Here is a 21,239-nt window from a genome sequence, read left to right as displayed (position 1 = left end):
TGAGAGACAGGGCAGTAGCTGTGTATTACAGTGACAGTGTGTGTGTGTGTGTGTGTGTGTGTGTGACAGGGCAGTAGCTGTGTATTACAGTGACTGTGTGTGACAGGGCAGTAGCTGTGTGTGTGTGTGTGTGTGTGTGTGTGTGTGTGTGTGTGTGTGTGTGTGTGTGTGTGTGTGTGTGTGTGTGTGTGTGTGTGTGTGTGAGACAGGGCAGTAGCTGGCATCTGGTGCGTGCGGCAGTGACAGGACGATAGCTGCTATAGCCGTGTGTCTGTGTGTCACAGTAGCTGTGACAGTGACAGTGAGTCCAGTATTTAGCAGTCCCCCCCTCCCTCTGCACCCCCCCCCCTCCCTCTGCACCCCCCCCCCCTTTTATGTCACGCTGGAGGCCACAGGTGCAGTGTTTACACCGCCTGACGCTAACCGATGTCTGGATGGGGTCCCTGCACGCTCTGAGGGACCCGAGGGTGGGGGGAGGAGAGGGGGGAACACGGGGGGGGGGGGGGGAGAGCATGGGGGGGGGGGGGATGCTGCCACTTCCCATCTCGATCAGAATTGAGTAATTAGAGCTTAAGGTTTCCGGGCCACTGAAATCCTATTAAACTGAGATAACAGCTGTTCAGAGGGAGCCTGCGCCGTGGGACCCGCTCCAAGTTTGGGAATGTGACAGCAGGGGGACTTTAGGGGGGGGGGATCTCTGCAAGACCTCAGCGGCGCGAGTGGAGTTAAATCCACCCCCCCCCCCCCACACAGGTGTTGTATGGCTGAGTGCTTGGTAAACCCCTGGCTCCGTACTGTGCGAGTTCCTAAATAAAAAGCAGTGGTACTGTGGATCCAGACGCACTCCGTTAAACCCCTGAATACAGGTGCCCATTAAACCTCCCCCCCCCCCCCCCCCCACCCGCGCGAACACGTTGTCCCCGGGATAATAGGTAAAAAGCCCTTTTAATGGCGTTAACTGCCGCCTGTGAGAGCATTAGCGTGCCCCCTCCCCACCCATTCCCAGCGCCGGGCTTTCAGAAGAGCGTCTGTAATGAGCCGGAGAGGATGGAGACAATTAGATGTGAAAGCATTTCAGCGGAGTATGGAGAGCGCAGTGACACGGCTATTACTGCAGCGCTGCACTTATTATCTGCCGCTCCCAGGTGTGTGTGTGTGTGTGTGTGTGTGTGTGTGTGTGTGTGTGTGTGTGTGTGTGTGTGTGTGTGTGTGTGTGTGTGTGTGTGTGTGTGTGTGTGTGTGTGTGTGTGTGTGTGTGTGTGTGTGTGTGTGTGTGTGTGTGTGTGTGTGTGTGTGTGTAGAGAGAGTGGAGAAAGTGTGTGTGTGTGTATAGAGAGAGTGGAGAAAGTGTGTGTGTGTATAGAGAGAGTGGAGAAAGTGTGTGTGTGTGTGTGTAGAGAGAGTGGAGAAAGTGTGTGTGTGTGTGTGTATAGAGAGAGTGGAGAAAGTGTGTGTGTGTGTGTGTATAGAGAGAGTGGAGAAAGTGTGTGTGTGTGTGTGTGTGTATAGAGAGAGTGGAGAAAGTGTGTGTGTGTGTATAGAGAGAGTGGAGAAAGTGTGTGTGTGTGTGTATATAGAGAGTGGAGAAAGTGTGTGTGTGTATAGAGAGAGTGGAGAAAGTGTGTGTGTGTGTGTGTATAGAGAGAGTGGAGAAAGTGTGTGTGTGTGTGTGTGTGTGTGTAGAGAGAGTGGAGAAAGTGTGTGTGTGTGTGTGTGTGTATAGAGAGAGTGGAGAAAGTGTGTGTGTATAGAGAGAGTGGAGAAAGTGTGTGTGTGTGTGTGTATAGAGAGAGTGGAGAAGTGTGTGTGTGTATAGAGAGTGGAGAAAGTGTGTGTGTGTGTGTGTGTATAGAGAGAGTGGAGAAAGTGTGTGTGTGTGTGTGTGTGTGTGTGTATAGAGAGAGTGGAGAAAGTGTGTGTGTGTGTATATAGAGAGAGTGGAGAAAGTGTGTGTGTGTGTGTATAGAGAGAGTGGAGAAAGTGTGTGTGTGTGTGTGTGTGTGTAGAGAGAGTGGAGAAAGTGTGTGTGTGTGTGTGTGTGTATAGAGAGAGTGGAGAAAGTGTATGTGTGTGTGTGTGTGTGTGTGTGTGTGTGTGTATAGAGAGAGTGGAGAAAGTGTGTGTGTGTATAGAGAGAGTGGAGAAAGTGTGTGTGTGTGTGTGTGTATATAGAGAGTGGAGAAAGTGTGTGTGTGTGTGTATAGAGAGAGTGGAGAAAGTGTGTGTGTGTGTGTGTGTGTGTGTGTGTGTAGAGAGAGTGGAGAAAGTGTGTGTGTGTGTGTGTGTGTGTATAGAGAGAGTGGAGAAAGTGTGTGTGTGTGTGTGTGTGTGTGTATAGAGAGAGTGGAGAAAGTGTGTGTGTGTGTGTGTGTGTGTGTGTGTATAGAGAGTGGAGAAGTGTGTGTGTGTATAGAGAGTGGAGAAAGTGTGTGTGTGTGTGTGTGTGTGTGTGTGTGTGTGTGTGTGTGTGTGTGTGTGTGTATAGAGAGAGTGGAGAAAGTGTGTGTGTGTGTGTGGAGAGACAGAGGAGAAAGTGTGTGTGTACTGGTATAGAGAGAGAGAGAGAGAGAGGAGAGTGTGTGTGTGTGTGTGTACTGGTAGAGAGAGAGAGAGGAGGACAGGGCAGAGTTTGTGACCAGGTTGTCAGGGTCTGGAGCAGGGCTGAGGGAGGAGCATTAAGTGGACTCAAAAGCTGGTAGGCTAATTTTATTTATTTATTTATTTATAAAATATTTTACCAGGAAATAATACATTGAGAGTTACCTCTCGTTTTCAAGTATGTCCTGGGCACAGAGTAAAACAAAATAATACATGGTTACAAATACAGTTACATAAATGAACAAGGTATACATTATATACAAGACATTGCATGCACAGTTAAAGAAAATATATATTATGAGCGTATGAAACAGTTACAGACCAGATTAAAGTGTGAGACAGCCTTAGATTTGAAAGAACTTAAGCTGGTGGTGGATGTGAGAGTCTCTGGTAGGTTGTTCCAGTTTTGGGGTGCACGGAAGGAGAAGGAGGAACGTCCGGATACTTTGTTGAGTCTTGGGACCATGAATAGTCTTTTGGAGTCTGATCTCAGGTGATAGGTACTGCATGTGGTAGGGGTGAGGAGCTTGTTCAGGTAGCTGGGTAGCTTGCCCAGAAAGGTCTCTGCAGAAACGAGGTGGAGAAGGGGAGAAGTGAGAGAGAGAGAAAATGAGATGAGGTGATGGTCAGAGAGAAGAAAGGGGGAAATGGAGAAATCAGAGAGAAAAGTTGTTAGTGAAAACCAGGTCTAGGTAGTGGCCATCCTTATGGGTGCTGGCTGCAGTCCACTGTTGAAGGTCAAAAGAAGAGGTTAGAGACAGAAAGCGGGAGGCCCAAGGGAGAGAGGGGTCATCAATATGGCAGTTGAAGTCCCCAAGGAGAAGAACAGTGGAGTCGGAGGAGTGAAAGGAGAGCCAGGGTTCAAAGTGAGAGAGAGACAGAAGGGGGGTGAGTAGAGGTAGGTGGGCGATAGATGACTGCCACATGGACAGGGAGAGGAAAGAAGATCTGGACAGTGTGAGCCTCAAAAGGAGGGAAAAGCAAGAGAGGGAGGAATGGGAAGGGTTCGGTAATGGCAGAGAGAGGAGAGCAGGAGCCCCATGCCTCCACCCCTGCCATCAGGGCGCGGAGTGTGTGTATTATAGAGAGATACATTTTGTGTGTGTGTGTGTGTGTGTGTGTATTAAGGAGATACAATGTATGTGCCGGTATTACAGAGAGATACAATGTACAGTATGTGTGTATTATAGAGATAGAATGTATGTGTCGGTATTATAGAGAGATACAATGTACAGTATGTGTGTATTTATAGAGATACAATGTATGTGTACTGTATTATAGAGAGATAAATAACAGAAGCAAACGGACCTCTGTATGCTGCACTCTCATCTCATACAATTAATGTGTAGTAATGAATTGGTTAAAAATTCACCTTTATTGGGTATATTTTAACATATAGCCAGAATAATTAGTAAAACAAAATAAGTGAGTGATCATAATATATACAGTGACTAGCACGATTACACGTGATTGTACCAAGGGCAATTATTAAAGTGGGGCGTCTTCTTTTAGTATATAGACGTACAGTAGATCCTGTGTACATGTAGCAATCCAAGTAGATATAAATTTGGATTGTAATCCTAAAGTTAGCTCAGTATCTACTGTAGTTTGTGTGGTCAGCAGATAGCAGCGTATGGTGCTTTAATATACTGCCCTTTGTTAGGGTCAGTGTGAACATGTATATACTGTATACAGTACTAGGCGATCTATGTTGGACTATATCAGAGTATAACAGAAAGTAGAAAGTGAGAAGCGCAGTCAATGGGGCTTGTGATTAAACTAATGTTCTTTATTAAATGAACTTGTCCCAAGGAAATCCCTCTAGGACAACAATGATAAAAAGTCAATACATGAATGGTATTAAAAATAGTGCAAATAGAGTGAGTATACAGTACGGTAACACTTGGTCGGTCTCCAGGGGATAGAAAACGGGAGTAGCCCGATGGATAGTCTTAATCCTGTAGATTGTGCACTGCCCGGGCAGGTATTAGTGAAGAGGGGTACCCCAGGGTTGAGACAATGTTTGAATACGCTCACCCTTTTGGTACTGCAGATCCTTGGCGGTCCTGTTTTCCCTCAGGTCACGAAAACCGCTCCGGTGCACACAGCTTGAATGTGCTGCAACTCGCGATATCACGCAGCCCTCCGGGTGTCCGGGTCTGATGTCACTTCCGGCTGTGACGCACAGACCCTTCCCGGTAGTCTCTGGGCTCCGTTTCTCTGCGCTCCTCCTCCTGATGGTTACCAATGACCATATAGACAGCCCAGCAAGTGGTATTGTCCGCTCCTCTCAAACGCACTGATGGCAAGCAAACACCCTATTGCTCCTCCTCCTACGCGTTTCACCAAAAGGCTTCGTCAGAGGAGCGGACAATACCACTTGCTGGGCTGTCTATATTGTCATTGGTAACCATCAGGAGGAGGAGCGCAGAGAAACGGAGCCCAGAGACTACCGGGAAGGGTCTGTGCGTCACAGCCGGAAGTGACATCAGACCCGGACACCCGGAGGGCTGCGTGATATCGCGAGTTGCAGCACATTCAAGCTGTGTGCACCGGAGCGGTTTTCGTGACCTGAGGGAAAACAGGACCGCCAAGGATCTGCAGTACCAAAAGGGTGAGCGTATTCAAACATTGTCTCAACCCTGGGGTACCCCTCTTCACTAATACCTGCCCGGGCAGTGCACAATCTACAGGATTAAGACTATCCATCGGGCTACTCCCGTTTTCTATCCCCTGGAGACCGACCAAGTGTTACCGTACTGTATACCCACTCTATTTGCACTATTTTTAATACCATTCATGTATTGACTTTTTATCATTGTTGTCCTAGAGGGATTTCCTTGGGACAAGTTCATTTAATAAAGAACATTAGTTTAATCACAACCCCCATTGACTGCGCTTCTCACTTTCTACTTTCTGTTGTCACGTTCACATTAGGGACTGGGGGTTCCCTATTACAAGAAGCTGCACCTACCACCGGGTTGTGATTATCTTAATTTCATCTATACATATATTTATTTTTAGCAAACCCTTATTTGCACCGGACTGGTTCATGTCACATGATTTTTTGTTTTTTGTTTTTTGTTTTTATTATTTTTTGCTTCAGTGCCCATATTCACACTAACATCCCATACGGCGCTTTTACACTTTTTTGGTATTTCTTGTTATATCAGAGTATACTTTAGAGCTCTTCAAAAAATTCTGTGTGGATAAAGGATTATATTATTGTCATCAAATAACTAGATATTAACTGAACGTTATTTTGTGATGATCAGTGTAGAAGGTTCTTATATAGTCTGCTTAGTATATACAGCTCAACCCCGTTATAGCGCGATCCATTACAACGCGGATCCGCTTATAGCGCGATGCAAGCGTGGCTCCCAATTTTCGTATTTATGAATACTTTACAACACGATTATTGGCGTCTTAAATACTTTATTGTACAACGCATACAATTGTACATTATTTCTAACGCGATCCGCTTATAGCGCCATGTGATTCTTTGGACCCCAAGCACAGCGTTATAAGGGGGTTGAGCTGTATTATATAATATTGTAGCCCAGAAGCTAATTAGAAAGTAGATGGATGACAACAAATATTGCTGTATGATATGACCCTTTTTAATTGGGTTAATATAAGAGTTTCTATACATAATACAATATATAGTAGGCTATACTGTAGTGATATAGAGAGCTATTCAATAATCCTGTATGGATAAGTGATTATATCACTAAGTGTCCATTTTAATGAGTATTATACAATGATTCAAGCTCCTATATAGTCTACTTTAGTATATTGCATTAAGCTAAGCAAAGAGCCTCACATTCACTGTTCTAAACCCTGATCAAATCATGGGCAGGGGGTATGAGGACCCTGCGCTGCTATTCTAGTATGCCTGGCTGTTAGGCCATACACGTTTCGCGTCATATGACGCTTTCTCAGAGGAAGCAGCATATGAGGCGAAACGTGCGTCGGTCGCCGCCCTGACGTCATCACGTCGGTAGCATGTGATTCTCCGAGGGCACTCGGACACTTCACCGGCTCCTCCGATCGGCTGTGTTACCGACGGAGAACTAGACGCAACGTGTTTTCGCGTTTGTGTGTACTGCCTAACAGCCTAGCATACTGGAACAGCAGCGCTGCCCCGTTTGCAAAAGGAACTAATGTCCCTTTCAGGTACACCCAATTCCGATGTAAGCAGAGCTAAGAGTGAGGCATTATGGGTAGGAGAGGGGACAGACACGTTTCCCGTCCCGTGTGAGAGAGGTGCCGATATTAAGATTTCTGGCGTTGTGTTTGAATCAGAGGATGCATTAAAGTTTTAACATTGAATTGGTTAAAGCAATATAAATGATTTATTTCCTTTTTATTTGTTTTATGCAAGTTTATTTTATTTTTCCTGTTCCAGAGGGATTCATCCCCAGGCAGACTAACGCGGGGCCTTTCCATTTTCATGGGGAAACAAAATGAACAAAGAGGGAATATTATTGTCTGATTTTGCTGCACTTATTGTATAATTATAATTCCCTGCGCTGTATTCTTTGTGAAGCGCTGAGTACACTTTTGGCGCTATATAAATAAAGACATACAATATTACTTACAGTACCATCCACCAACGATCTGTCCAGAAGTCATTTTTTTTAATCTTCTGTTTTTGACCCCAAAAAGGTGTAATTCTGTAAAAGCTCAGAACCACATCTTTATGGCAATCACATCAACCTCTCTGGAGTTTGCCCACGTGGAGAATGGATTAAAGGTGTTGCCATGAGGTATACAAACAATGTCTCTAGGACGAGGCTGTATACTTAAAACCTCCTTTGGTACCCAATTCCAACTGGATAACTGTGTACATTTAGAGGTGAGGAAGGCCATTGATATAATGAATAATTACAGAGCACCAATAAATCAGAGATGTTATCTCTGTGTTTCCATGGCAGAATGTATGTTCGAGCTACCCTTCGTGTAAGGAATATAATAGGCAGATCTTTTCCGGGAGAAGATTGTGAGGACCTGTTACCGTAGAGACGGTTGTTGACCTGTCCTTTTCGGCAAGGAAGGATGGAAACTTAATAGCCAGGTTTGTAAAGATGCCACATCTCGATAAACGGACGAATCAACAACTGGTCCATGGAGATTTTGAGTTCATGTTAAATAGATTCCATAAGAGTACTTTTTATTTGTGATGAATGCAGTGTGTTTATGCTAGCGATGGAAGGAGAGATGATGTTTAACACGGAGAAGGCAGCTGGTAACATCGTACTCTGTGATGTATAATATTCTGGGAAGTTGAAAAAGAGATAATTCATAAAGATAAGGACAAGATATACTGGAAGCAAATTGATTTACATTTTCTAGACTGAATGATATTGATTTGATGCTGTTTATTTGTTTGGATATATTGCAAATAATGGTATTGATTTTTATGTTGCACAAATTCAAATATAAGATTCATACGTTAGATTAGATGAGAGATGGGCGAATTTTTGGGGCGGATCTGGATCGGCCGGTGTGACGGTGAGGGGGTACCCAGGCCAGTAATAAAGGTATTTGGCCCGGCTGGGTGCCCCTGAGCCATATGGGGGAATTGTGATTGTCAGCTCTTCAACCCAATCGTGGCATGTAACTGCATTTGTAATAAAGGTGTATGTGTATTTTTACTGTTCCAGGAGTGCCAACCAGCGGAGATGTGCAGGGCGTGAGTCAGGGGTGATTTTACAGTAAAATGTTGTCAGGGTGTGTTTGGGTAGAAGGGGGCCAGTGTTGCGGGTTACCCCGAAACATGTACTCATGAATCTTCCCAGATTCCTGAGGACATGAGGAACACAAACCACCGGATAAAATCCTCCCTAGAAAGCAGTTTGCCGCTCACCACCAAATCTCCCTGCTTCAGCACAGACCAGGACAGTAAGAACGGGCAGGGAACTGAATTGCATTACAGGTCCCAGTATATACCCAAACCCCAGAACCCAGTTTGGGGTTCAGTACATCTCTCACCAAGTATAAGGTGAAGAGAGTTCTAGGGGTTTTAAGTTAAAGTGTAGATTGTCAGTTCTGCGACCCAGTGATGGCTGTAGTACTGTAATTGTATTAAAAACAGTCTATGTGTCTCCCACCAGGGATAAAGGTGGTGAGAATCATATCCGGTTTTAAATGTATGGGTTACTGGAACAGTGTTTCCCTGTAAACTGTGCAAAGTAAAAAAAGGTTTAAAAAAAGCAGCAGCTTACAGCACAGCACACGGCGTTTAGCTAACTTCGGCGAGGAAGGTCCGGGAGCGCTGAGTTTTGCTGTGAGTGCTGCTTGAGTAAAATCATTAAAAAGGTTATGCCGCAATTTTTATAAAAGGTGTATATATGTATATATATATATATATATATATATATATATATATATATATATATATATATATATATATGTATATATGTATATATATATATATATATATATACATATATATATATATATATATATATACATATATATATATATATATATATACGTATGTATGTGTGTATTTATATATATATATAAATGGAAATATTACTGTATGCTCATCTGCATGTCTTAGGCAGGTCTGCAACCCCGCCTTTCACCATTATCACCCAGCACACAGCACTTCCACTGCAGCAAGGGATTCTGGGGAATGACATGCAAATGAGCACACCGTGCCACCTTTTATCTCCAGCTCCTATTACAGAGCGACCCTTAAGCCAATGTATGCTGCTTTAAACACAGCTTTTAAGCAAAGGCTGGGGTAAGATGCAAAGCCAGTAAACCCACTGGGTGATAATGGTGAAAGACAGGGGTGCAGACCTGACTAAGACATGCAAATGGACATACAGGAATATTTACAGTTGCTATATGCTTTACTGTGGAGGGTTTTTGTCACTTTTTTTTTTACCCACCATAACCTTAATAAGTGTGGTATATATATATACACACACACACACACATAACATTCCAAGACACACTGTTTTTAAGTATACCCTTTGCTTGCTTCATTCATTGTAACATCGCCGGAAGAAGAGATCAGTGTATCTCGAAAGCTCGCACAAATAAAAGCATTTCGTTAGCCACAGAACAGTACCGTCTATTTATTTTTTTATTATATATATATATATATATATATATATATCCTCAAGGGTTATGTTTTTGTTAAACTAATGTTCAGAGGAAGTCATTCAGTGTGGATGAAGGCCCATTTGCATGGGAGCCAGCATGACTACTCCGCCGCTAAGCTTCAAAGGACCAGTTTCAAAGGCCGTCCAGGATATGAAGGTGTTAACCAAGTGTTAGCAAGGGTATGGAAGCGTTAGACCCTGTGTTAGCAAGAAGGGTGAAGGAAGAGACTTCAATTGGCCATCCTGCCAAATGGTTGCTCTGTCCAGACTTTCCGGCGCTGAGCCGGCAGGGGGTCTAGCATGACAAATGGGAAAGATGGCATTTGTCACACATGCCCAGTTGCTATGCTGAAGCTCTCAGTGCCAGGATACACAGGACTGGCAAACTCCAGAATAGGTGGGATAATTTATTCCCACGCAGAGATTGGCAGAGATTGGCTGGCCAGGTTAGGTATAGGGAGTTTTAACCCTATAATAATCTGTGCAGCCCATCAGGGTTGAGAGTCATCATGCGGTAACAGATTCACCTAAGATTTATCATGCAGTTCCAGCTAAGTTCCATCCTGTAACAAGACTTAACATCGTAACTAGTAAGTGTATTTTTTTGTTGTTGTAATTGTAAATCAAGCTGTGTGTTCATTCTGTAAATTACAATTTATTTTATCTCTTGCTTTGCTCAATCAAAGGATCCGGGTAATTAAGGTGTTAAAAGCATTGGTCTCCCGTGACGGCCGGTTCCTTTGGTCTGCGAATTTCAGTGGATCAATCTCAAAAAGGGCGATTTCGCGTTTTTGTGTATTTTTTATATTTTTATTGCCTATACACTCCGGATTCCGCAACCCCGTTGATTTGGTTTTTAAGAATGCACCAACGGATTGCTGAATGCGTGGACTGGATTCTATAAATCCATCAACGGATTATATCCAATGGCGTTTTTTGGGGGGGAAATGCGAGAAAATCGAGAAAACGGATTTGGACCGATTTTGGCCATCTCTAAATTAGATGCATTTCTTTAACCCCCGGCTGTGCTGAAAAGCTGTGTAATGCGGCAGGCATACGTTTATTGATGATCATTTGCAAACGGAAAGAGAATTGAGGAGAATTCAGAGAGAAAAGACAAGAGAGAAATAGATTGCTGAGCAGGAAGGAACGGAGAGCAGGCGGATGGCGAGAGAGAGCGCAGGCGGGCAGCAAGAGAGAGCAGGCGGGCGGCAAAAGAGAGAGAGCGAGAGAGAGCAGGCAGGCAGCAAGAGAGAGAAAGCAGGCGGGAGACAAGAGAGAGAGCAGGCGTGCGGCAAGAGAGAGCAGGCGGGCGGCAAAAGAGAGAGAGAGAGAGCAGGCAGGCAGCAAGAGAGAGAGAGAGCAGGCGGGCGGCAAGAGAGCAGGCGGGCGGCGAGAGAGAGCAGGCGGGCAGCAATAGGGAGAGAACAGGCAGGCGGCAAGAGAGAGAGCAGGCAGGCGGCAAGAGAGCAGGCAGGCGGCGAGAGAGAGAGCAGGCGGGCAGCAAGAGGGAGAGAGAGCAGGTGGCAAGATAGGCCGTGCCTATAGTGCCGTCGATGGCGACACGGCGGGTGACGTCACCCGTCGCCACCGGCGAAAGTTATGTTTCGCAGGCCGGCGGGGTCGCGGAATTCCAGCAATTTGATTTGTTCAAGGGCCGTCACGTGACGCGACAGCCCTTGAAAAATCAAATGTTGCCGGCTTCCAGTTTCCGCGACGGCGACAAAGCGACGGCTTCCAGTTTCCGCGACGTCGCTTTGTCGCCGTCGCGCGCACTATAAGCGCACGCGGTGGCGGCAATGTATTTGTTTTCAGGCGATGTCGCTGGCACTGTAAGCGCGGCCATGGAGAGCAGGCAGACAAACGAGCTTTATAGCAAAGTGCCCAATGCAGAGGCTGAATGTGCCAAGGGAAGAGAGGCTGAGAGTCCTCAGCACATGGAAACTGAGGCTGAAAGCCTCCTACATGAGGGGATTGCAGCAGGAGTCAGTCAGGAGGCAAACACAGGTACATTGCAGACAGCAGCGGAGGCAGAAACAATGGAAAGAGACCCTGAGAAACTTTCTTCTCAATCGGAGCCCATTGCAATAAACTCTGAAGAGGCAATGCAGCTAAACTGTGAGCCACAAAGGGTTAACTCTCTGACAGATACACAGAGCACACAGGTACCTGAAACCTGCACTGCTAACCTGGAACAACTCTCAGCTGCAGGGAGGCACGCAGAGGCTGCAGGGAGGCACACAGAGGCTGCAGGGAGGCACGCAGAGGCTGGAGGGAGACACGCAGAGGCTGCAGGGAGGCACGCAGAGGCTGCAGGGAGGCACATACAGAGGCTGCAGGGAGACACGCACAGAGGATGCAGGGAGACACGCACAGAGGCGGCAGGGAGACGCAGAGGCTGCAGGGAGACGCGCAGAGGCTGCAGGGAGACGCGCAGAGGCTGCAGGGAGACGCGCAGAGGCTGCAGGGAGACACGCACAGAGGCTGCAGGGAGACACGCACAGAGGCTGCAGGGAGACACGCACAGAGGCTGCAGGGAGACACGCACAGAGGCTGCAGGGAGACACGCACAGAGGCTGCAGGGAGACACATACAGAGGCTGGAGGGAGGCACGCAGAGGCTGCAGGGAGGCACGCAGAGGCTGCAGGGAGACACGCAGAGGCTGCAGGGAGACACACAGAGGCTGCAGGGAGACACATACAGAGGCTACAGGGAGACACATACAGAGGCTGCAGGGAGACACGCACAGAGGCTGCAGGGAGACACGCAGAGGCTGGAGGGAGGCACGCAGAGGCTGCAGGGAGGCACGCAGAGGCTGCAGGGAGGCACGCAGAGGCTGCAGGGAGACACGCGGAGGCTGCAGGGAGACACGCGGAGGCTGGAGGGAGACACGCGGAGGCTGCAGGGAGACACGCGGAGGCTGCAGGGAGACACGCAGAGGCTGCAGGGAGACACGCGGAGGCTGCAGGGAGACACGGGGAGGCTGCAGGGAGAAACGCGGAGGCTGCAGGGAGACACGCAGCGGCTGCAGGGAGGCACGCAGAGGCTGCAGGGAGACACGCAGAGGCTGCGGGGGAATCAGATTTCCAGAGAGGGGAAACCTCACTGAGAGAGGAAAATCAGCTGTACCTGGTGCCTGCAATCAGCACTGATAGTCTGGATCAGGTTCCAGCTGCTGGGGGCTCAGACTGCCAGGAAAATACAGAACCAGTAAAACCCACGGATTCACAGGAAAATGCATGGAAATCACTGAAAGGTTTGAGATTCTTTCCAACAATTCCCACAAGAAACCCTTGAAGAAGAAGGAAAGTGGTGAGACTGACATTTCTACGACCACCTTTTTCATCAGGATGTAACCAGATCAGATGCAGCCTATGCAAAAATTTGGGGCACCACCGAAATGAATGCAAGAACAACAGTCTGTGTAACTTGTAACACTCAAAAAGTGGGCATTCATACAATGTCCCCATGCCCAACACAATCAAGCACAGGAGTATGTTCTGCAGCATTCTGCAACAAAGGTGGATAGAGACCTGCACTCCGAGGCACAGAGACCAGCTGCAGAGAGGAGGGACTCCATGGGCTTGCGTCCGATTTGAGGAGGTTTTAAAGGAAATCCACAATCCGATCACAGTAGAAAGAGAGGACACAAGAAGTAATCCCCTCCCTTCTTAGACCCCACAGAACAAAGACTACCAATAGGGACCAGTGCACCAGGAGAGGAATGAGATGGAACTGCCTTTTGAAAGTGCAATGGAAAAAAGCCAGAAGGCTCTCCCTGCTCCAGAACATCTAGAAGCAGCGGCTGATGGTGAGGAAGCAGGAGGATCCACATGGGAGGGTCAGAAGCCATATAGCATGGAGAGCTTTCAAGGACCTTGATTTTGACATTTTATTCCTGCAGGAGACCAGACTATCGTCCCTTAGGGAAATTTCGTCAGTTTGTGCGGAATGGACAAGCGGTGAATCTTTTTGGTCCTACGGCCCTGACCTGTGTGATGGGGTGGGGTTTCTGTTTAAGGGATAAGACTTCCAGTGTGAAAAGGTGATTGACCTGAGCCCAGGCCGATGTCTTATTCTAGGTGTGTCATTCCAGAATGTCAAGCTCAGATTAATTAATGTGTATGGTTATCTAACAAAAAAAGCAAAAACGGTATTTGTTTGCTTTAGTAAAACCTTTTTTTTGTTTACATCCAAATGTTTCGTTCTAGGGGGTGATTTTTAATTGTGTGACCTCGAATCTGGACAGTGGCAGCGGTAGAAATGTTTTGGAATATGATATAGTGGTCCTAAATGATATGTGTAAACAGGCTGATTTAAGCGATGTTTATAGATTTCACAACCTAAATACTCCAGGATACACATACTGTATGTATGTGGGGAGAGAAAATCAGGATAGGTTATATGTTAGGAGCAATGTAAATACTGCCAGCTGCAGATTATCACCAGTAGAATATTCTGATCATGCTATTCTACAAATAACTCTACACTTAAGACTCCTCTGTGATTCTAGGTCGCAGGGTTTGGAAGCTGAACTCTTCCATGTTACAGGAGGAGACTGTAAGAGAAAATTTCCTTCAGTTCTTCACGGACTGTGTGTCCATACAAGTTCTGTATCCCAATATAGTGCATTGATGGGGAGATCACTAAAAAATATATTTTTAAAGAAAGCCTCAGGTCTAACAAACCAGGCGAGGTATAAGAAGTATTTGGTCCTCCGTTCTAAATTGCTGCAATTACATACAGGAATGCAGAATGGCCAAAAAGTGAATTATAGTGTGTTAAAGAATAGGAGATTATTTCAATATAAAAGATGATCTTCTTTAACAAACGAGAAGGATTTCAGTGGCTGTGAGATGTGTTCTCCAGATCTCGATGAAAATGGTTCAACCAGAACTAAAAGGGTCATATGTGGCCTAAAAGATGCACAAGGTGTGTGTGTTACTTGTAAAGATGAGATGCTAAATGTAGTCACTGAATATTATGCAGAGTTTTTTTTGCCAAAAATACATTGATTCTGTAGAAATGGGCAGTTATCTGGATTCTATTAATATCCCATCAGTTTCTGAGGATGATGTGATAGGCTTAGGTGGAGTCCCCGCTGGCGCTGAGTGTGCTCATGCTTAGAGCATGAGCGCCGGGTGTCCTGCAACTTGCGCGAGCGCGCTGGGGGGGGGCGGCGCATTGCGTGCTATCGAGCGAGCGCGAAAGTATAAAAATGTTATTTACTAAAGCGCCGAGCGTGTGTGCCCGCGCATTTGCGCGCGCGGGAACATGCATATATATATATGCATGTAACCGCGCCGAGCTCAGCACCAGCGGGGACGCAGCCTTAGACTCCCCAATCACAGCAAGAGAAGTGACTAATGCAATTAAGACCCTCTCAGGTAATAGAACCCCCGGGGGGCAGATGGAATCACTGCTGAATTTTATAGTTTTCAGCGAGGTTTTAGCGGAAGTATTGGCTAAAGTGTATAATTCCTCTCTGGGAGGGATAGGTCTCTCTCACTCTCAGCGGGAATCCCTGTTGATCTTATTATATAAGAAAGGGGCTCTGAAGGATTTAAAAAGTTGGCGGCCAATAGCCTTACTAAACAATGATTATAAAATCTTGGGGAAGGTCCTTATAAATCGGATGAGTAACGTCGGTGAGAAGGTGATAGCGAGTTCCCAATCCTGTGCCATTAAAGGAGGTCTATCATTGGGTTACCTGTAAATTTTGACCAGTCCAACGCCTTCCATAGGGTGGATCATGCCTATCTTTTTAAAACTCTGGAAAGATATGGTTTCCCAGATACTTTTGCGGAGAAACTGGCTCTGCTGTATGAAGGAGCTTCTGGGAGACCGGTCATTAATGGCTGGGTAGGGGAATCTTTTCCCATAAAGTCGGGTGCTAGACAGGGCTGCCCACTGAGCCCCCTATTATAAGTCTTCTCCATAGACCCTTTTTAAGACACCTGGAGCAGAACAGTCGCATCCAAGCCGTACCCTATGAGGGTTCCCAACACGAAGGGCGTGTTAGTGCCAGGCGTATGCAGACGATGTTTGTATATATGTTGCCTCAAAAAGCTCATTTGAAGGTATAAGCCAGGAAATAAATATTCAAATGTTTCCAACTCCCTGGTGAATCAGGATAAGTCTATAGCTTGTTGGTTGGGACAAGAGGGAAATAATTTTAGTCTCCCTGAGGATATTCAGATAGATAATGACTCTTTTATAGTTTTAGGGATTTATTTTGGAAAAGAGAATTCCGGCGTTTACAACTGGGAGGAGAAACTGAACATCTATAGGGTAAAGGTAGAACGGTGGAAGAAGTGGAAATTCTCTTTTAGAGAAAAAGTTAAAATGATTATGGTTTGGTTTTTTTAATACCAATTTTTGGCTATTTAAGTTTTGTATTTCCTCCTCCTGTGGAAACTACTATTAAATTATGAAGCCTTTTCCCCCAATTGCTCGGTGGAAATCGTTTAAACCGAGATATTACTTCTTTGCCGAGAGAACGGCGGTTTGGGAATGGTGAACCCTGGATTATTTTTCTCTCTCTAATTTTTGTATGTTTGCAGAATTTTCTCAACAGAGTTGACCAGTTTTGGCATATATATATAATAATGGTTTTTGAAGCAAAAAGTGGCACTGTGTGCTCATTTGCATGTCATTTCCCAGAATCCCTTGCTGCAGTGGAAGTGCTGTGTGCTGGGTGATAATGGGGAAAGGCGGGGTTGCAGACCTGTCTAAGATATGCAGATGAGCATACAGTTGTGTTTACATTTGTGTATATATATATGGAAAAAATGTTAAAATAATTATTGGAAGAGGTGTATATATGCCAGAATATGAGGATTATGCACAACTTTTTAAATAAATGTAAAATTACTGCTTCGGAAATTGCTTCTGTTCCCAGGATAAAATTGTACTGGGCAGTACTGGGCAGAATATGTGTCTCACAATTAGATCTAAATCACTGTGATATAGAGGTGGGGGGCGCAAAGTGGGGGGGTGCACCCCTGATGCAGAGGACCAGAAAGAGGCCTTACAGAATCTATTAGATCCCAGAATCCCTCTTGGGATTCAGGATACCGTCTGGTTGTCTTTCCACGGGCGTCTATATGTAAGTGTAACACCGCTTCCCTCCTCCTAAGGGCTGTTCTATAGAGTGTGCGGACGTGCGCGCGCAGGTGCCCGTGCGAACGCGCGTGCATGTGCCGCACGCTTTTTGTGTGTATGCTGAGCTGTGAGCTGTGTGAAGGTACTGTGTGTATGTGTGTGTGTCTGTGTGTCTGTGTGTCTGTGTGTCTGTGATTTATTATTTATTAAATAAAAAAACCACTTTCGTAAAAATAAAATATTAATTACGGACTGACCAATGTTTTCTCCACTGTGCTCACCCCCCAACACTCTCTCCCTGGTATCTCCCTCTGCGGCTCCAGCCTGGTCAGTGTGGGAGGAGGGGGGGGTGACCGGATGGTGAGTAATGTGCAGAGGTGAGGAGGGTGTACGGTAGGGGTGAGGGGGGGAGTGGGGGCGTGTGACCGAACGGTGTATGGTGATCTGGCGGGTGACTGCACCGGGCGGTGTTGGTGAGGGGGGCGGGAGCGAGGGGGTTGACGCGGTACCGGACGCTGTGAGGGGGGGGTGGTGTTGGGGGGGGTGCACGCGGCAGCGCATGGTACTTGAGGTGGTGTCTAGTCCGCAGGGGATGTGAGAGCAGGCGGTGAGGCAGTGATTGTTCTGTGAGTGTGCCAGTGGGGTAGGTGTGGTCAGCGAACCACGCAGGCCAATGAGAGGTGTGCGGGGGCGGGCCACGGACCAATCAGATTGGCCAGAGGCGGAGTTACAGACCGACGGACCAATCAGATTGCCCAGAGGCACAGCAAACAAACAACGTTTTCTGTTTTATAGATGTGTGTGTGTGTGTGTGTGTGTGTGTGTGTGTGTGTGTGTGTGTGTGTGTGTGTGTGTGTGTGTGTGTGTGTGTGTGTGTGTGTGTGTGTGTATATATACCTACATAACATATAAACCATGTGTGACTGTGTGATCCTGTCCCTGATACTCTGCAGTCAGGGGATCACCCCACATTATATATAAACCCAAGACATCTTTTCTGCCCCTGTGGCATTTAAAGGGTTAGGATCTTTAATCTCCCATTAGAGGCGTCCCACGTTCCCGCACATCTGCTAAATTAAATTAGACAATTAGAGAGAGCTTTTAATTTATGCCAGGCTGGCTGCTTCAGCGTCCGCTGGGCGACATCAGCGGCATTTTATAGGGTTTATAATTCACTCTGCTACAGAGAAAGGAATGGAGGGGGCACTGCCTGCGCTGTGTGTGAGGGGGAGCCTGGCTCTCCGCTGCCCGTGCTGTGTGTGAGGGGGAGCCTGGCACTGCCCGTGCCGTTTGTGAGGGGGAGCCTGGCACAGCCCGTGCCGTTTGTGAGGGGGGGCCTGGCACAGCCCGTGCCGTTTGTGAGGGGGAGCCTGGCTCTCCGGTGCCTGCGCTGTGTGAGAGTGGGAGCCTGGCACAGCCCGTGCCGTTTGTGAGGGGGAGCCTGGCACAGCCCGTGCCGTTTGTGAGGGGGGGCCTGGCACAGCCCGTGCCGTTTGTGAGGGGGAGCCTGGCTCTCCGGTGCCTGCGCTGTGTGTGAGGGGGAGCCTGGCACTGCCCATGCCGTTTGTGAGGGGGAGCCTGGCGCTGCCACTACCCGCGCTGTACCTGTGCTGTGTATACATGGCATGGTGTAGTAGTGTGTGTGTGTGAAGGGGGAGGCTGGCACTGCCTGTGCTGTGTATATATGTCATGGTGTAGTAGTGTGTGTGAGGGGGAGGCTGGCACTGCCGTTGCCTGCGCTGTACCTGTGCTGTGTATACATGTCATGGTGTAGTAGTGTGTGTGAGGGGAGGCTGGCACTGCCGCTGCCCGCGCTGTACCTGCGCTGTGTATACATGTCATGGTGTAGTAGTGTGTGAGGGGGGGGGCTGGCACTGCCGCTGCCCGCACTGTACCTGTGCTGTGTATACATGTCATGGTGTAGTAGTGAGTGTGAGGGGGAGGCTGGCACTGCCGCTGCCCACGCTGTACCTGTGCTGTGTATACATATCATGGTGTAGTAGTATGTGAGGGGGAGGCTGGCACTGCCGCTGCCCGCGCTGTACCTGTGCTGTGTATACATGTCATGGTGTAGTAGTGTGTGTGAGGGGAGGCTGGCACTGCCGCTGCCCGCGCTGTACCGGTGCTGTGTATACACGTCATGGTGTAGTAGTGTGTGTGAAGGGAATCTTTTTTTTATTTATTTAAATACAAAATACAATTATTTACAAATACACACAATATTTACAGAATTGCATCCTGAGAATCACAAACATTTCATTTTATCTTAGAGAGATTCCCTTCCAAAGAGATTTAACCGCATCTTTCCAACCACATTTATAGCACAGGTTGCAGACAATGTCCTTGTCACACTCAGAGCTGTGATGACCAATCGAACCACATAAAGTGCATCTGATTTTATCACACGCTGAGCTTAAGTACCTGGGGGAATCACATTTAAAACACTTTTTTGGCTGTCCCCAATAAAAACATCGCCCGCGGTCCCTTCCAATATATATGGCGTTTGGGAGGTGACATGCCACATTGTGTGTGTACCTGAGTTTAACTTTAAACTTGTAGCCCCCATTCCAGAAACCTTCAGCGTCCATATTTTTCACTGGACCAGACTGAACATCGCTCTTTGCAGCCAAAAACATATCTTCTACTGCTACAGTCTCAATATCAAAGATAATATTCACTTCCACGGTCACAGGGCGAGATACCTGGATAACTTTAAAAAAATTCCCATTCAGGATTATCCTTCACTTCTTTGTAATGAAACCAGAATTTTTCTAGCCCTTCTTGTGTCTTAAAGCTGACTTCATAGTTCCTGCTATTAGGGGCATGTAACAAAGCATAAATCTCACTGGGTTGGAAGCCAAGAGAAACTTTGATCAAGTCCTTTCCTATAACAAATCTGTCCGGTATAGGAACCATATCCCCACAATAATGCAGTCTGACTACGTTCCTGCGCTTTCTGGCATCATCAAATGACATATAAGATGTACCTGGGTGTCTTGTACTCCATGCTGACTGCTTGGGGGTAGCTGGCTCAGCTGCTCCTGTTGGTTTTGCTGCCGTTCCTGCTTCAGCTAAGGACTTTGCTTTTGCCGCTCCTGTTTCTGCCAAGGGCTTTGATGCTGCTGCAGGCTGTATGGATTTCTCTCCCACTTTAGGAATCTCCATTTCTTGTGCCTCAAAAGCCTCTACTGCTTCAGCGTTTTCCACTGCTTCAGCGTTCTCCATTGCTTCAGCCATTTCTATTTCAGACACTTCTTCCTGTGCTTGGGCTGATTGCTGGTCTGCCTCAGGTGTATTGCCAGCATTATTCAGGCTCTCAGCCTGGGCTGTTTGCTATGTGTCTGCCTTGGGTGTGGCTGCTAATTCCTGCACCTGTCTGCTACCCTCAGCTGCTTGAAGGGTCTCTGTCACAGGTACAGTTGTATACAGGGTCTCTGTCTCCGGTGCAGTTGTATGCGGGTCTCTATGTCAGGTGTAGCTGCAGTTGCCTGTGCATTAGTGTGTATCTCCTTACTAATTTGTGGGATAACAATTTCTGTGACCCCAAGTCTCCTTTTCTCATGTTCTGCCTGTCTTTTACTCCTGGATTCATTAGACCACGAGCTGGTTTTAGCCGCAGTTCTCTTACCCGTCTGATTCTGAGCTGGACTTTCAGTATTCTCCATTTCAGCTTCTTTCTGCTCAACATTTTCATTCATCTCTTTTTCCATATTTTCTGATTCTTTCTTTCCCAAAAGTTTCTGCACTTTATCTTCCAGTGAAACTTTTTTTCCACATTCAGATTAGCTTGAGCCCTGGTTCCAACTCCTCTCCCTCCTCCAGGGTCTGCCGCCACCTTTACTCACAGCTCCTCCCCTTCCTGTGTGAGGGGGAGGCTGGCATTGCCGCTGTACCTGTGCTGTGTATACATGTCTTGGTGTAATAGTGTGTGAGGGCGTGGTTGGCACTGTTGCTGACTGCGCTGTACCTGTGCTGTGTGTGAGGTGGAGGCTGGCACTGCCGCTGCCCGCGCTGTGCCTGTGCTATGTATACATGTCATGGTGTAGTAGTGTGTGAAGGGGAGGCTGGCACTGCCGCTGCCCGCGCTGTACCTGTGCTGTGTATACATGTCATGGTGTAGTAGTGTGTGAGGGGGAGGCTGGCACTGTTGCTGACCGCGCTGTACCTATGCTGTGTGTGAGGGGGAGGCCGGCACTGCCGCTGCCCGCACTGTACCTGTGCTGTGTATACATTTCTCTCTCCCCTCTTCCTCTCTCTGCCCACTGTAGGTGGCTGCACATTTGATGAGCATTACAGCAGCTGTGGGTACAGCATAGCACTGGGTACCAACGGCTTTACCTGGGAGCAGGTGAACACCTGGGAGAGGCCCCCTCTGGACACCGCTGTGCCAACAGGTGAATGGGGCTAGAGAGCCAT

General features: G+C 47.1%; 1 protein-coding gene across 1 annotated transcript in view; it reads left to right on the top strand.

The window, feature by feature from the left end:
- LOC142466640 (receptor-type tyrosine-protein phosphatase T-like) overlaps positions 1-21,239 on the top strand; it is a 174,524-nt gene that overhangs the window by 46,588 nt on the left and 106,697 nt on the right. Inside the window, 1 exon segment of the mRNA XM_075571887.1 lies at positions 21,092-21,217. Coding sequence (XP_075428002.1) covers positions 21,092-21,217 — 126 coding nt within the window.

Source organism: Ascaphus truei, chromosome 15, assembly GCF_040206685.1.
Source record: "Ascaphus truei isolate aAscTru1 chromosome 15, aAscTru1.hap1, whole genome shotgun sequence".
NCBI classification, from domain to species: domain Eukaryota; kingdom Metazoa; phylum Chordata; class Amphibia; order Anura; family Ascaphidae; genus Ascaphus; species Ascaphus truei.
The sequence above is the reverse complement of the archived record's forward strand: the minus strand, read 5'-3'. Positions and strand labels throughout refer to the sequence as shown.